This window comes from Sporothrix brasiliensis (genome assembly GCF_000820605.1).
Source record: "Sporothrix brasiliensis 5110 chromosome Unknown Cont21, whole genome shotgun sequence".
Lineage (NCBI taxonomy): Eukaryota > Fungi > Ascomycota > Sordariomycetes > Ophiostomatales > Ophiostomataceae > Sporothrix > Sporothrix brasiliensis.
The window spans coordinates 1,261,041-1,276,882 of NW_024467140.1; the positions used below are offsets into that span (position 1 = coordinate 1,261,041).

A 15,842-nucleotide genomic window follows, 5' to 3' on the forward strand; every position below is an offset into this window, starting at 1 on the left:
GGCTTTATGCATTATTCAAGCAAACAAAACAATGTTTGGGAGGGGCAACAGTCCACAGGGACGGGACAACTCTATGTTAAAACCACCCGGCGCTGTAATTGCCTTCCGCGGGATACGAGCCTCGTGTCTTTATTTCCATCACAGTTTTGGTGTTTGTTTTGTCGCGACAGTGGCGTGTGTCGCTTTTCGTTGCAGAACGGCAGGACTTTATTTTGAAAGCATGAGAAGAGCGCATGTATTTATATCCTAAAGAAGCCGGCAAAGGGGACGAGTCAGCCGCGACTCGTGGAAGCGATTCCTCATCCTAAAAGAGCCTTTTATGTGTCTTATCCATAAATGGCGGTGGTACGGTCGAACTGAGCTCAGTCACAAATAACACATCACAACACCGTTCTTTGATCTCCTCTATTTGCAACAAACGAACTATGATTTCAGCATGATTTTTTCATCCCTTCTTCCAGACTGTCCATCAAACTCGCCCCTCGAAGTGCAGTCTGGCCGTGCCGATTCCGTGAGGCCTCTTCCACAAAGCTCACACGGGTGGTGCACCAATCCAAAAGATCTTCGATGCGGGACCCGCGATTGGTGCTGCCGTCTGTTTTGGGCCGAAAAAGTCCCACGCTGATGTCAATAAGGTCGGGCCGCCAAATGTCGTGCCAAAAGACAGTCGCGCCACAGCGATTGCAAAAGTTGCGCTCCACACCGGGCATGGACTGGTAGGCAGCAAGTGCAGGAGGCGTGTTTCCTTTTCCTTTGTTGTTGTCGTTTCCAAACGCCAGGACCTGCCCACCAGGCTGCAGAACAATGCACGCCCGGGGCACAAACGCCCATGTCTGGATCTCAAACCCCGTCGCCAGCCGGCACGATCGGCACGCACAGGTCCCAGCCAGCCAACGGCTGGTCTGCGAGTGATCGTCCTTGGCCGGCCGCAGCCACCATTTTACGTCGCCCGGATTGGCCGTGATGGCAGGGTCGGTCGTGGCAAACGGCAGGAGCAGGTCAGAAAACCCCGAGTGCGGTTCACGACTGGCGGCAGGGTCCATGTCGGGCGGGCGGACCTCGAACTGGACGGCGCCGCAGTGGCAGGCGGCAGAGACGGTGCGGGTGGATGGGTCGACGTTGTGCTCGGGGTCGACTGCGACAGGGCGCGTTGCGCCAGGGTATCCCCCCATGGGCTTGCCGCCTACTGTCGGCAACCATTTGGCCAGCCCTCCGTCATGGGTGTCGTCCACATGGTCGTGGCGGACGTACTCGAGGACGGGGTGGTTGTCGCCGTCGCTGGCAGCAGCATGGTCGCTCCACTCGTTGGCAATGACGCCCGTGGCCACCTCCCAACCTGTGTTGGCATCGTCTGCTGTCGTCGTCGTCTTCTGTCGACGCCGGAAGATGTGGCAGCCGCACGTACGGCAAAAGTAGCGTTTTGTGCCCGGCGATGAGGTGTACGCAGTCAGCAAGGCAGTCCGCACTTTTTCGAGTGGTGCCTCTATGGGACAATAGGACGTGCAGAGGACGCCGCTCGTTTGGCGACAGATACTGCAGTGGCAGAGGGTAATGGGAATTGGGCTCGGTGTGTTTTGGGAACCGTCTGCGTTGGGTGAGCGTGCCATCAGTGTTTCGGTGATGGCACTGCAGAGACATGAGATATCGAGTTGGATTGTCATTGTCTTTTTCTTCCTGTTTGTTGTCTTTTTTGCATTTGTTTCTTTGTTCCTTCGTTGGGTTCTTTTGAAGCGATTGCCTTTTTTATTTTTATTTTGTCTCCTTGATTTTCTTTTTCTCGAAAGTGTTTTATTTTATATCATGTCGTTATTTTGTCGATGATTTTATATTCGGTTTTAGCTTGCATTAAAGCAATGGATTTAATTCAGCTGCCATGAGACCTCATCCATAGAACGTAATATGCATGCCGAGATGTGCACATAATACACCCCGGATGTCTTTGTTGGTAGAATGTAAAATGTCTCGCAGAGGAGGGTAGTAAAGCAACTTGCATATCCGAGGTTTAAGCGAGAACCAACACTGTTGATGCGGGGAGTTTTGTTTGGTAACAGTCTGATGTTGTCCACCAACCTGCGTCGTTTGACTGCCTTTGTCTTGTCACTGGCCGATTGCCACTTGGGGGCGGGAGCTTGAAGCTTAGCTCCCCCGCTACTGTGTCACAAAAAGCTGCCCCTCAGCCTCGCCAAACAAACGCTTTCCCTTCACTATCACAACCACGCATACGCGCAGACACGAGACAATATGGATCCACAACCAGTACCAGCACCAGCACCAGCACCGGGACACACGCTCGAGACGGTTACTACCACGTCTCAACCACGGCCGCGGCCGGATCGCTCGTCCGAGCAAGCACGGCGCGTCCGCACCAAAAACCGGCGGCTCGAGTTTCTACGGAGGCACCCTGAATACTTGGCCTCGAGCGACCGCGAGTTTGCCAATGTGGCGCTCTACAACACGCTGGTGCGATCGTTCCAGACGCCGGCCGAGCGTGCCGCCGAGGCACAGGACTCGGGGTTCGGGCATGTTCTGGAGGCGTCGATGCTCCGGAATCCGGAGCCGCTGCACCGAGTGGACGACGATGAGGTGGAGGAGGAGGAGGATGGCGACGACGACGTCATGGCGCCGGCCGCAGAGACTCAGCATGAGAAGGACGACGCCATCGACGAGCTCAACTCCCTCCACCCCGACTTTGACCCAGATCCGTCCCTCGACGTAGCCCCCCGCGACGCCGCCCTGCGGCGGTGGCACACGTTTGTCCGCAACTGGTTCGTGGACGGCGGCGCGGCCCTCGACGACGGCTTTGACTATGCGGCCGTGGACGACGACAGCGAGTACGACGCGCTGGCACGCGCCGACGCGGAAGCTGCGTGGTTTGACGAGGAGTCGCCGGGCTGGGCGAGCGACGAAGAGGGAGGCGGGAAGAAAAAGGAGAAGACGGGCGAGACGGGCATCCAGGACTTTTAAACGTACGGTGACCGAACGGAGTATTTTCCTCAAGGACACGAAGCATTTTGTACGATACTATCGAATGATACCCAGACATAGGAACTCGGAACGAGGTTGAAGGGGGAAAAGTTTAAGTTTGTGGACAAGAGGAATAGGCTGAACATGAAGACACACGAGCTCCAGTAGACCGTCCCATCTATTGTATGCTGCAAGCCCCTGCATTTTTCAGAATGGCTTCTGCAGCCCCCCAGTTCCTGGCCCAAAACGTGCGGTCAGTTAATTTCGCAGCGTCGCGTTCGTCTTTTGGGGAGTGAGCCTTGGATGTAATACGGAATGGCCGACCCCTTGCAGTTCTCAGGGACTTTGGCATCCTTTGATCTTCGTCTCCCTTCGTTAAACGTACTTTTATCCTTTATCCTTTTCCCTCTTGGTCTTGGCACAGCCCTGTGGGTTCGCCATCGGGGCCTGTGATTTGTTTCGCTTTCATCCAATCCTGTGCTCCTTTGTCCGTTATCTTCTCGTCCATCCTCAAGGCACCTTCTCGCCAGTCTCAGCGGATGAGCTACGACGCAGACCGTCCTGCCGTTACGCGGACTGAGACCTTTTCAAACCGGCTGCAAAGGAACGGAAGCATTCCAACCCCTAGCCGGGTAAAGGACCCAAGTGGACCACGAGCAACACGAATCCTTCCAGGGTTTTGCCAAATCAACTGGAAAGGATCGTGAGTCGACAGGCAGCCTCTGAATGATCGTGGCTCATGGCACACTGGTTCATATGGGGTAGGATCTTACGTTGCACTGTCTCTCTGTCCATCATCTGACAAGCCGCACCGTTGACAACGGTTGAACATTGGGTGTTTCCTCGCGTCGTGGACCGGCTTGACCAATATGGCTGCATGGCTGCATGCATGTCTCCCTTTTGTGTTGGGTGAGTGTATCGTGTGCTGGCAGGCTCACAGTCTTTTGAGTGCAAGCTGTCGATCATCGCCCAATGGAGGCCACTACTACGAATTACGACTCGATCTTAGCTCCAAGGGATCCACATACACTGGACTGCTGAATTCACAGAGTCGCCAGCGCGGCTTGGCCAGCGATAAACAGCCAGTTCGTTCCAGTGTGTGCCATCCGGTTCATTACGTCGTCAGTGGCGTTATGGGGCGCCATTCACGTCACAAACGCGCTGTACGAAGTAATTACTCGCTGCCATTCCAGCGCCACACCCCGCTATGAACCGCCTGCCACGAGACAAGCGAACCACGCTGGCCCCTTTACGGCTGCAATTAATTTAGCCCTCGAATGCGACTGTTAGTGGACGATCCGACTTTCCGTTCCTTGGCCTTTTGCCCTTTTAGTCCTTTTCGATTCTTCACCACCAAGCGCGGCAAGCACGCGCCAAGCTGTAGTGACCGCGCTTGCCCCTTTTCCTGCCCTGTTTCCCGGCTTCCCTATTTCCTCCCCGGCCGTAGCCAGCGTATTTCCTCTCTGGAAAGCCATCAGCAAAGGCTGCAGGATCTGACAGCAAAATGTTCAGGAGCCAGCGCCACCGGCCAGGAACCTCCACCAAGAGACGCGACCATACGACATACCGAGCCATTACGACGTACGTAATTAATTCTCTTCTGCTTCGGACGGCCTGGCCAAGAACCCGAAGAAAACCGCCCCCCAAGAAAGCTAAACACCAGCGTCTGCCCGCCTTTTCGTCTGTTCATCTTTGCACACCCCTGTAAACCTGCTTTTTTCTTCAATGTTTGCCAACCTTGGACAACATATCGTATTATTACAGCGTATTATTACGACGTAGTTTTCTCTGTTCCTTGCTGCACCTCTCCTCCCGCCATCTCTTGTACTCTAACTTTTGTTCCTGTGGGCGGTATCACCAAAGGCGGCCTCAACGACGTCTCTCTCTGCACGTTTACTCTATCCAGTTGTTCAGAGACTTCTGCCACCTCTCCTACTTCATACACTTCTCCTGTCACTCGCGCCTGACTCCTACGCGGCCCGACGTCAGATAGCGCCTCTTCCGCCCGACGGCCTCCCAGCACTACAAAGACACAAGCTAAGCGAAGGTCCGCGTCGTCTTCTAATTACCAAAGCCCACTCCGACCCTCGACCTCTGCTTCGGTTTCCTCGACCAATTCCTCCCCTCTCACGTCTTCATAGTCGCCAACATCAGACGCCAACCGACCGACCGACCGACCGACCGACCGACAACTTGACCAAGCCAACAACTGGCGACGACTCCCTTTCTGTCACACGGACAACATCTGCCCAGAATTCTGCGAATCACGACATAAGCCACCGCAACCATGGCCGAGGGCTCGTACGGCAGCCCCTTTTATCAGGGCAACATAGCGCCAGTGTGAGTGGCACGGTTCTACTGCGATCAACGTATCTGTTGTTTTATTTCCCCAGACGTACTGACTGCTTGCAGAGAAAATACGTCTTCCACAGCCAAGTTTGCGACCAACGTGAACCGCAAGAAGACGCGCAAATGGGTCGAGGCAAAGAAGGTCAACTATGACGGCAGCGGTTGGGGCGACGAGGACGATGAGGATGACGATGATGGCTACGGCGACGAGCCCTTGCCCCCCGTGCCGGCCAACATGACCCCGACACCCCTGCCGTCCCAGTCGTCCCTCACATCCAGCGGCGTCACCGTCGGCGGCGCCCACCCGACCGCCGCCCTGCGCGCACGAAACAGCCCGTCGCCCATGGGCCGCGTCCCGATGAACGCGCAGCAACAGGCACAGCAGTCGATACAGCATAACCCGCAACAGCCACAACAGGCACAGCAGGCACAGCAGCAGCAGCAAGCACAATGGCGGCAAGCCTCGCCCGCGCCTGCGGCCGCTCGTGCGTCACCACAGCTGCGGACCTCGTCGCCGGGCACGGGTATCGGCGGTGTTGCACCGCCGCCACAATCGCAGTCACAATCGCAGTCACAGCCCCTGGCACAGCCGCGTTCCGATTCGCAAACGCCCAGTGGGAATTACGCTCCCTTCCGTGACGGGCGCTCGGAATCGCCCCTGGGCCCGCGTGGACAGTCGCCGGCAGTTGTGGTGCCTCGTCCGGCTACCGGCCCGGCAGGACCACGGACTATGTCGCCAGCGGGAGGCCCCAACGGCCATCGTGGTAAATTTATCCGTCCCTCGGACATTTACAAGCGTGCCGACTCAATAGAGTCCATAGACAGGTAGGTGCATACAGGGGACGTGTCGTCTTGGCAGGTTGTTTGCCGGCTCGGAACAGATCACATGCTCATGAGAACAGAGGACGGAAGGAACTGCCCACCGCGCCTGCCACGTCGGCCATAGTCAGCAACAACACGACTGCCCCCATCGGGCATCCCCAACCACAGACGGAGGCACCATCACAGGCACAACACAAACCGCAGGACTCGGTCGACTCCACCGCCTCCGCCGAAGACGCCGCCAACGACCGCCGCTACTCGACCAGCCCCAAACTGCCGGACCTCGCGCGGTTCTCCACCTTTTCACCCGACCTTTTGTTTGGCGGCAGCGGTGGTGGGTTCATGTCGTCCGACGCACCACCGCCCGTGCCTTCGATCCCCAACTCGCCAGCTGTCGGGGAGTTCCCAGAGTCGGTTACGGCCGCTGCCGGTGCCCCTGCTGCGTCCGCAACTCCCGCGAAGCACCTCTCGTCTGTGGCCGAAAACGTCGCGTCCACGTCGCGCGACGCCTCGCCCTTTTCCACGTCCTCGCGCGAGTCTGCCTCGGCCGCTGCCGTTCGTGATTCGGCCACCACCGCCATCACGGCGTCTTCACTCGACGACACCCCGTCGACGACGACGGCTGGCGCCCGCGGGTCTGCCGACTCGACCCCGTCGTCGGTCGACGGCCCTGCCGCGGGAGCAGCAGCAGATAGGATGTCTGCAGCAACGGCAGAAAATCGCAAGTCGGCGGCCAACAGTGCCCAGGAAGCGACGACGCCACTCGCTACCGACAATAACATTGACAACGCAAGCACCGTTGCCAAGGCTGCCGCAGACCAACAAACGGCGCCCACGCCAGCCTATTCTAACGACCCTATGGTTGCTATGACGGCACCCCTCAACCCGCACCGCTTCAGCAGCATGGTCCCCTTTATGCCGCCACCCGTCACTACGCCCAAGGGTCCTCGTGACATCCAGCGAAGCGAGACGGCAGAATCCACTCCCACCACCACCACGGCAGCCAACTCCCCGGTTAAAGAGAGCGATGTTCTTCGCGAGGAGATTATCCGCACTTTGAGCCCTGTTAAAGCGACACACTCGGAGGAGTCGCTCGAGGGGACTGTCAAGGACTCCAGTGCCAGCGTCGTTGAAGACAAAGAAGTGGGCGCCAGGTCTGCGGATGCACCCACATCCCAAAACCGGAGCGAACACACGCGCACGCTCACCCGCGAAAGCTCTTACTTGCAAGACGTGTACGACGACTATTGGACCCCGGACGACACCTCAGGCAACGACACCTACACCACCTCCGACCCGCCGCCGCCCATCCCGCCATTGGCCAGTGCTGGTGCTGGTGCTGGTGCTGTGTCGGGCCCGGGTGCTACGTCCGCTGCTGAGCCTGCCGCCGACTCTGCCGCCGACTCTGCCGCCGACTCTGCCGCCGACTCTGCCGCCAGCCACTCTGTCACACCTGCGGCTGTTGCTGCCACTGCCGCTGCCACTGCCGCTGTTGGCGCTGCTGCGTTGGCTGCGTCGGGCCACTCGTCCTCGTCTGCCTCCTTCTCTGCTGACGACGCGACACCACAAGCTCAGCCGCCCGCGGCAGCCGAGTCGCAGCACACCCACCAGCTGCCATCCCAACAAGGCCTCGCTCCGTCGCCGTCGCCGAATCCCAGCGCCAGCGGCGTCCCAGGCGCCTTCCCTAGCAGCAACGTCGCAACTCCTGGCGCCGAGCCTGCCCCGACCGCCCAACCGGTCTCGGCTCAGGCTGCTGCTGCCGCCTTTTCGAATGCTCCCGGCCTGCGCCGTCGTTTCTCGTGGGAGGCCGAGCCCGAGCAGGCCGCCGAGAACGGCACCGGTGCCTTCACAGCCGTCCGTGCTTCCACCATGGCCACGCCACCTTCGTCTACGCAGCCGCTATCGCAATCGCCTCCGCCGATTCTTGACGCGATGCAAGTGAGCAGCCCCGTTTCAAACGTCCCGCCACCCAACGAGCTGCAGCCACAGCAACAGCACGACCGCACCATGTCGCCCCATGGTGACTCCAACACCGTTGTCTCGGCTGTCTCGACCTCGACAGTGGCGCCCGAGCTGACGGCGCCCTCGCCCGTGTCGGATGCTGCTGTGTCGGGTGCGCCTGCAACGACGAAGCCGACCGCAGCGGCAGATGCGGCCGCTGACAGCAGCGAATATCCGGCACAAGACGCGGCCCGCTCGTCGAAGACGCAGGCACCCGTGCGATCCATGCTCGATGTTGGCGATGCTCCCGCGCTCACGCCGATCCGGTCCATGCTGGATGTCGGCGACGACCCGCTGCCCAAACAGCTCGTCAACCGCATCTCCACGGCCGAGTCCATGCAGTCATCGACCTCCTTCCAGTCCCAGTCCCAGTCGCAGTCGCAGTCGCAGTCGCAGTCGCAGAACAACCTGCAGTCACAGATGTCGCCGACCGCCGCACCGTCCATCCACGTCTACCAGCCTGCCGCACCCGTTGTGTCTCCAACGTCTCCGGCCGCCCTTGGCTCCACCGGTAACAACCCGGCGCTCTTTGGGAGCGCTACCGGCAGCCCCAGCCAAACCCTCCGCCAGTGCATGGCCCTTGACTCTCATCATGAGCGCATGGCCAAGCTGGCCGAGGCCCGCCACGAGTACGCCGTCGCCGATTCTGGTCTATCGTCCTGGCTGCAGTCCATGACCGCCGTCCCCGAGTACGCCCGTGCTGCCTATGCTCCACTCTTTGACAACCAGGTCGGTGGCGCCGGCCTCCCGCCCTCAGGCTCTGCCTCCCGCCCTGTCGCCGCTGTCGCCGCCACTATTTCACGCGTCCCGCACGTCCACGTCGCTGTGCCTTCCGGAACACAAATCTCCAACAAGAGCAAGGAGATCTTTAATGTCGCGACGGGCAAGGCCGGCAAAGGTCTGCTGGCCCTGCGCAAGAAGGGCTTCCACAAGAAGTCGGCCAATTAACATATTATGGTGCTTCGTTTTTTTCACGCCTTGCTTCTGTTGTGGACGTTTGGCACTGCATCTTGATTATTTTCTTTGCCTTTTCTTGCTTGGTCTGTCGCATTCATGATTATCTGGGCTGGGGGACCAGTTTACGATACTGCAAATTTTTTTTGTCTTCGTATCTTTCCTTTTTTTTTTCTGTTCTCTGTCTCTATTACCCCAATCCCTTTAACTTAATAATCTTTGCTTCTCATCTTGGATAAGGAACTGATTTGCAACGTCACTCTACCGTCTCATAACTACTCTATGTCTAACGCGATGATGGGTATGCATACGCGGACAACCCATATTGTCACGACTCCCCATTTTAGCCACAATACAACCAACAACTCATAGTCGTCCGCATGACTTTGTGAGGTGGCACAACTCCACTAAAGGCTGGACGTGCTGTTCTGGTGGTGCTGTTGCACAACCACAAGTTCTCTCCTATTGAGCAACAAAACACTATTGTCCTACGTGACCAAGGTGAGCAAGCACAATCACCAACACTGCCGTCATCAATAGATTCCTCGCGGAATACGATATGTAAGATAGTCCAATTCATTTCGTTAGACACGGAGTACAAGCACATCTGCAATGACCTCGAGTACTGATTGTGCCTGCCGTGCATACATTCGGTACTTGCACCAAAGCCTCGTACTTTGTCACTGCACTCTCGGTTCCTTGCATTCAATTGGCGGGCTCCACGGGAGAGTACCAGGGAAAAATGGGTACCTTTCGCTTGTGTTGCTTCTCTTGCGTCCTGGTTGGCTCTCGCCCCCGAAAAAGCGGGGCCTTGGTCCTCTCTTCCCGCATTCTTTAGCCACATTATTGGCGTGGGAGGGGGCACGGCACTCTGGGCCTGGCCTGTTCTCTTGTTCCTGCCCCTTCGCCCTGCCCCTTCCGCCCTGTCACTATCATTGCACTGTGCCCGTCGCCCTTTCCTCATTGAAAGGGAACTGATGATCGGCAGGTGCTCACTGACACAGCCTTTCCAGGCCGTCCTTCTTTCTCACGTCTCTTGGACCACTGACGACAAGGCACACACCTCGTCATCTTTTGAGGGCCTCTCAACCTTCTTCTCTTTTGTTCTTTTTCTTCTTTTCTCTTCCATTCCTCTGTCTGCCCACCATTTCCGCCTCGCAGAGCAGCAACACTTCTCTCTCGATAACTCGACCGAGCATCGGCATTTGTCGTGAGCAACGTCGCCAACTTGCGGCAATTTCATCAACGTCTCGATACGACCAGGCCGGCCACTTTGTCGACGAGACCATCGTACCCTCAGACACTCGGCTCGACTTCTCTACACATTCGCGCCAACAGTGGCTCCTTCTACTTCTCCTCCGGACGCCTGAAGAGGCTATCCGCCTCGGCTCTACCACGTCCCTACCTTCGCCGTGCCGCAAGGCTCAGAATGGCTACGTCTTCGCTGGCCCTGGCACGTGCCGGCCTCATCGACCCGACCAAGCCCGCGACCTACCCCGTCATTCTGGGCGAGGACATCCGGCGAAGCGGTGACCCCAACAGCCCGTCCGCCGGCCACACGTTTACGGGCATCCGCTACAACTTCAAACCGAAACACCTGACCGACAACACGCAACGAAAGTCCACCCTTACCCACAGCGACAACGATGGCGAGTTCGATGTCACCTTTAGCGACAACAGCGGCGGCCGCTACGTCTACGCGGGCACCCGCGTGTCCAAGGGCAGCAAGTATGTCCTCATCTTTGACTCCAAGAGGCGGCGCTTCATCCTCCACCGCCTCGACTCTCTGTTCATCATGAACATGGTCGACACGCCTACCAATCACGACACAGCCGGCCTCAAGAAGAAACACCCCTACATCAATGAGACCACCAAGCGGCCACGACCGCCACGGGGCGCCGGCGGCCAGTTCCTACGGCGGCCAGGACTCACAAAGAAGAGCGGCGGCACCAACAGCAGCGCAAGCCCCATGCGACCCATGCCCAAGCCTCTTGTTCGGCCGCCCGCAAAGCCGCCCACGGTGCTGCGCAGCTCGCAGGACATTAAGAAAAAGGAGCGGCGGGTGACTCTCAATGTGCCGTCCGACAGGGACGGTCACGACTCGGACCGCGAGACCAAGGCTGCCAAAGACGTGCGCGAGCAGCGTGAGGCTATTGTGGTCAAGACGGCACGGGAAAGTCAGGAGAGCAGAGACGCAGCGGCACGCGATCGCTCAGGAAGCAACAGCAGCAATGGCAGCAGCAGCGGCGGCGGTGGTGGCGGTGGCAGCGGTAGTGGCACGATTACTGTCTCGCCACGCGAGGCGGCATACCAGAAGAGCAAGGCCAGCGCGTTGTCGTCGCGGCCCAAGGAAGGCAGCAAGCTCTCCATGGAGACCAAACCTTCGCCAGACACCAAGAACAACAAGGACAAGGAAGACTTCAAGTCGCGGTCCATTGACGTCAAGAACGGCAGGGACAAGGACGACAGCAAGCTCCTGAAGGTCCCCGACGGCAAGGCTCGCGTATCCGAAAAGTCCGAAAAGGGAGCACGCGCCGAACAGTCCGTCTCGCCCGAAAAGCCGCGTCTGCCCGAGAAGCCCACCGCACGCAAGGACGACAGGACTCGCAAGGACACCAAGGCGGCCAAGGCTGTGCCGTTGCGCGACGGCAAAGATGGACGCAGCACACCCACAAAGGAGGGCAAGTCGATCACGGCGAAGCCTCTTGCCAAGTCCAGCAGCGACAGCCCGGGCAGCAAGGCCAAGGGCGGCGCCAAGGGCGCGTCTCTACCCATGCCTAAGGAACCGGCGCCGGCCCCTGCTCCCTCCAAGAAGAAGCGTCGCGACTGGGAGGAGGACGAAGACGACGACGACGACGACGATGGCGACATTGGCCTTGTGATTGAGTACCCTAGCGGACCGCCACCCGCGCGGAACCGGGCGTCACTCGGAGGTGCAGGCTCCGGTGCGGGTGACAATGCGCGCGATGCGTCCAAGCCACAACTGCACATGCCTACCTTTGACGAGTTCCAACGTGCCGGCGACGAGGGCGAGGAGGACGGCGACATGGAGGGGTACTGGGACCCGCGCGAGGACGAGAAGAAGTCTGCCAGAGATGCCGAAGCGGCATCCAAGTCCACGGCGTCCGCCCCTGCTCCGACTCCAGCCAAGTCTACACCCGCCAAGGCTACGTCCAAGTCTGCACCCAAATCCGCGGCCATTGCCGTTGACGACGATGACGATGACGGCGACGACCTGGAGGCCGAGCTGGAGGATGAACTCGAGGCCGAGCTCAACAAGGAGCTGCAGGAGGAAGAGGCCCGCAAGCGGCGCGAGGCTGAGCTTGAGGCCGAACTGGAGGCCGAGTTTATGGCCCAGGACAGTGAAAGCGAGATCAGCGAGGAGGAGTGAGCGGGTGACATGCGGACATCACGGCTCGGCGTCCTCTTCTTTGTTGTCCTTTTTTTTTCTTTTTTCTTCTTTTTTCTTTGCCTTTACAGTTTCTACAAGCATGGTTTTCTGCGCGTTATGGAACGCATCCAACGATACAGAAAACGTGGCAGCCTGGCATGGCCATGGACAGGCACGACACTACCGGACAGCGAGTCCTTGTGACGAGGAGTGTTTTCATTTGCTTTATTGGTGTTCTTTTATGTTATTTTCTGCGCTGTCTTTTGTTTCGGGTTGCCATTTGTTGATTGCATACTGGGCACATTTCATAACGATAATGATAGATACACAGCCCCCATCGAAATCCCAAATTTCCATGTTTTCAAATGATATGAGAAGAATAAGAGGTCATATCCATCTCACATGCCACATACGAGAAGCGTACATTTGCCTACAGTTGAAAAACAGATCTTTTATAATTTCTCACGTCTTTCTGGACGACGAATACTTTCCGTCAGGAAAGAAGTCAGTTTGATTTTGTCATTTTGTCCTTGTCGTCACCTCACGTGGCACAGACCGCTCGTTGGTCTGGGGCGGCTTTCTGTTACGGCCATCTCCTGCAATTACTGTGACGCTGTGCGAGTCCTTTGTATGACCTCCTGGTTGGTGAATAAGAGAGCGACACAGTATCGTCGAAATCAAACAGCCAACCACTGCGATTCAAATCCCCCGATGTCTTCGGCAACATTGTGCCACATCTTGCGTAATGCACGTGCAGAGGCGAGTGGCATCGATCCTGCAACCGTAGCCCAGTTGCAGACACCGCTGTCAATGTTGCGAGTCTGAATGCGACCGTTGCGACAAGACGCAGCATATGCTGAAGCACGCCTCAGACGGTGTGTGAACAGCTGTCGAAATCATTGGCTCGATGGCTCGTGGCCGCGAGTAAAATAGTGGGGCGTGTCACCCAACCCTCCTCCGGAAGCAGCCTTCTTTTGCTTGTGTCGTCCGGTTCCAGTGGTCTCTTTGACCGCTTTCCTTTCCAGTGGGTAGAAAAAGAGCGACTTGGGGTGGTTCTTACTGGTCGCACATTCCTCGGACGGCCCAAGACCGACCTTCCATTTCGTTTCCCTTTCGGTACGCCGCGACGACGGAAAGCGCGTCCCACAACAATACTTGGTTTTGGGAAGGAACAGACGACGAATTCGATTTCAGTTGGGAAGGGGTTGAGTCGTCCACCGCCCGTTGCACCGACACCAGCCTTTCCTTCCCAATCTGGGGCATAATTAAATGCAATCGACATTGGGGCGGCTGCATCTGTAATCGTGTCTCGTCCCGCCCGTCTCATCTTCTCTCTCCTTCTCTGTCTCTCTTCAAACCCCCAACATCAACTTATGGCCGACTTCATCGCCAACTGCATCAGCATCCACCCATCGTATATGTTGTACATCGTCTTCTCCACCTCCCGCCTCCACCTCGACAGCATCTCTTTACTTGTCCTTCTTATCCCCCATCCCTAGCATCGTCCTAGCGCAGCTCCTTCGAGGCTTTTCGACTCTTTTCGAACCCACATGCAGTCAGTCCACTCCTACGGCCGTCCAAACCCACAAAAATATCAGCCCTGGTAGACCTGCGGCAGGCTGTGGCATAAGCAGCTGGCATTTGGAAACCGTCTAGACTGTTATACCATGCTCTAGCAATCCTATCTCAATTAGGAGGCGTTGTCTCTTGGCTGGAACCTTTTCATCTGCGCCCAAAGGCATTATTGCGCACTTCAGAACGCTGAGACTTTTGATTCCCTTTTGCCTATCTGTTGTCTCTGGTCTCGTGCGGAAACAGCTTCTCTAAAATCCCTTTGTCACGTCCTCTCGCCTCTCCGTTCGCCAGCGGCCCCTGTCTTTGTCTACGGCTCGTCGTTTCTCCGCGCCCATCTCCGGTGCACTCGAACATTTTGTTTGTTCGCCTATTTGCTTTAGTTGTCGTCAGCACTCTCGTCTAGCAATCACCGCCAATATCCTGCCGCCGCTTCGTGCTGCCCCTGCCTCTTTGCGATAGACGGTCTGCCCACATGCGGCACGCTCCTCTTATCTCCTGACCTTTGGCTCTCATTTTGTTGCCGGATTTTTGTCTCTATCTTCTCCCCGTCCCCTGTCGGTCTGCATTCCTTTCCTGTGCCATCTGTTTCCTCCATCCCTTTCTCTTCAATCTCACTCCCGCACTAGTTTTAGCCGCATTTTCTTTGCATCTTAGGCCCCGGCTATTTTACTTGACGTTGCCACCAGCGAATAGGAGCTGGAAGCGCCTTTCGCAAAAGGCGCACTTGTTCTCATTATTCCCCAGCCTACAGACGATTTCGACCTCGTCTGCATCGTCTACACTACGCAGTATACGAAGTACCTCGCACTACACAACAACGGGGCCCAAAATAAGGAAGCATCTGCGACTCTGCAGGGCTTGGGACATTGACACAAGCTTTTTGTTCCCAGCTTGTCCCCGGCTAACCTGCCTCGCATCCCATTCCTGGTCCTTTCTTGGCTTGGATCGTCGTCGGTTGGTCAAGTCCAGGCCCAGTCTTTCCTCTCCGTTTGTCTGTTCGTGTGCTTGTGCGCGTCCATCTCTTCCAACGGTTGAAACCCTTCGCCTGGGCCCGGTGTCGCTCTTTCCGGCGCATTGGACCAGTATCGCCAGACGCCCCCTCCCCTGGTCCCCTTTAGAGGTTTCTGTCTTTCTCCGAACCTCACATCCGGCCCATCCGCGCGTCGTTCGCCATCTTCTACGCGACATTTCACATCTTTCTAACATCGCCCTCGCGCTCTCTCGCGCTCTCTCGCGCTCTCGTCTCCCCAATGCGTGTCTGGGTGTGAGTGGGCTGCTGCTGCTTTTCTTTTACCGCGTTCTGTGCCTCTCACCTTACCCTTCGCCGGCACTGTTCTTTGGGTCGTTTGGAATCCCGTCCAGGAATCCGTCACATGGTCGACAACACGCAAGCCCTCAACCGAGTCTTGCCACACGTGTAAGGAGCGAAAATAAGCACTCACTCGCCCTCGTCTGTGGGAGCCGCAATCCCCGAGCAGGAGCCGGGTCTTGCGGTTTTACGAAGCAGACGCCGTATACCTGCTCTACGAAGTACAACAAAGTATAGGCGACTACTCTCAGAGACCTGGATCTGAACGGGAACTGGGACTGACCAGGAACTGCACCATTCGGCCCACGTTCCGTGTTCCGTGTTCCGTGTTCCTTGTTCCTGGATCAGGTTCTGTCCGAGACCTATTTGACAATGACATCCCTCAGTAAGCTTTCTTTATCGTCTCTCGAGACATGTTTCTGTTTTGTTTTTTTGTTCTCCATCTGTTTTACACCTCTTTCTTCTTCCCCCCCCCCC

At 57.3% G+C, this 15,842-nt stretch overlaps 4 protein-coding genes across 4 annotated transcripts; 3 read left to right on the top strand and 1 right to left on the bottom strand.

Moving 5' to 3' along the window:
- Positions 1–431: 431 nt before the first annotated feature.
- SPBR_05052 (uncharacterized protein) lies at positions 432–1,661 on the bottom strand (the record flags this gene model as incomplete). Its single annotated transcript, XM_040763329.1, has 1 exon — positions 432–1,661. One exon carries the CDS (start codon positions 1,659–1,661, stop codon positions 432–434), a length of 1,230 nt encoding a protein of 409 aa, XP_040615396.1.
- Positions 1,662–2,241: 580 nt separating this feature from the next.
- On the top strand, positions 2,242–2,964 carry SPBR_05288 (uncharacterized protein; the record flags this gene model as incomplete). Its single annotated transcript, XM_040763565.1, has 1 exon — positions 2,242–2,964. The coding sequence occupies one exon, from the start codon at positions 2,242–2,244 to the stop codon at positions 2,962–2,964; it is 723 nt and encodes a 240-aa protein (XP_040615397.1).
- A 2,287-nt stretch (positions 2,965–5,251) lies between these two features.
- SPBR_04576 (uncharacterized protein) lies at positions 5,252–9,084 on the top strand (the record flags this gene model as incomplete). The annotated part of the gene is made up of 3 exons (XM_040762853.1): positions 5,252–5,304; positions 5,377–6,138; positions 6,195–9,084. The coding sequence occupies 3 exons, from the start codon at positions 5,252–5,254 to the stop codon at positions 9,082–9,084; spliced, it is 3,705 nt and encodes a 1,234-aa protein (XP_040615398.1).
- A 1,435-nt stretch (positions 9,085–10,519) lies between these two features.
- SPBR_04800 (uncharacterized protein) lies at positions 10,520–12,481 on the top strand (the record flags this gene model as incomplete). Its single annotated transcript, XM_040763077.1, has 1 exon — positions 10,520–12,481. The coding sequence occupies one exon, from the start codon at positions 10,520–10,522 to the stop codon at positions 12,479–12,481; it is 1,962 nt and encodes a 653-aa protein (XP_040615399.1).
- Positions 12,482–15,842: the final 3,361 nt, after the last annotated feature.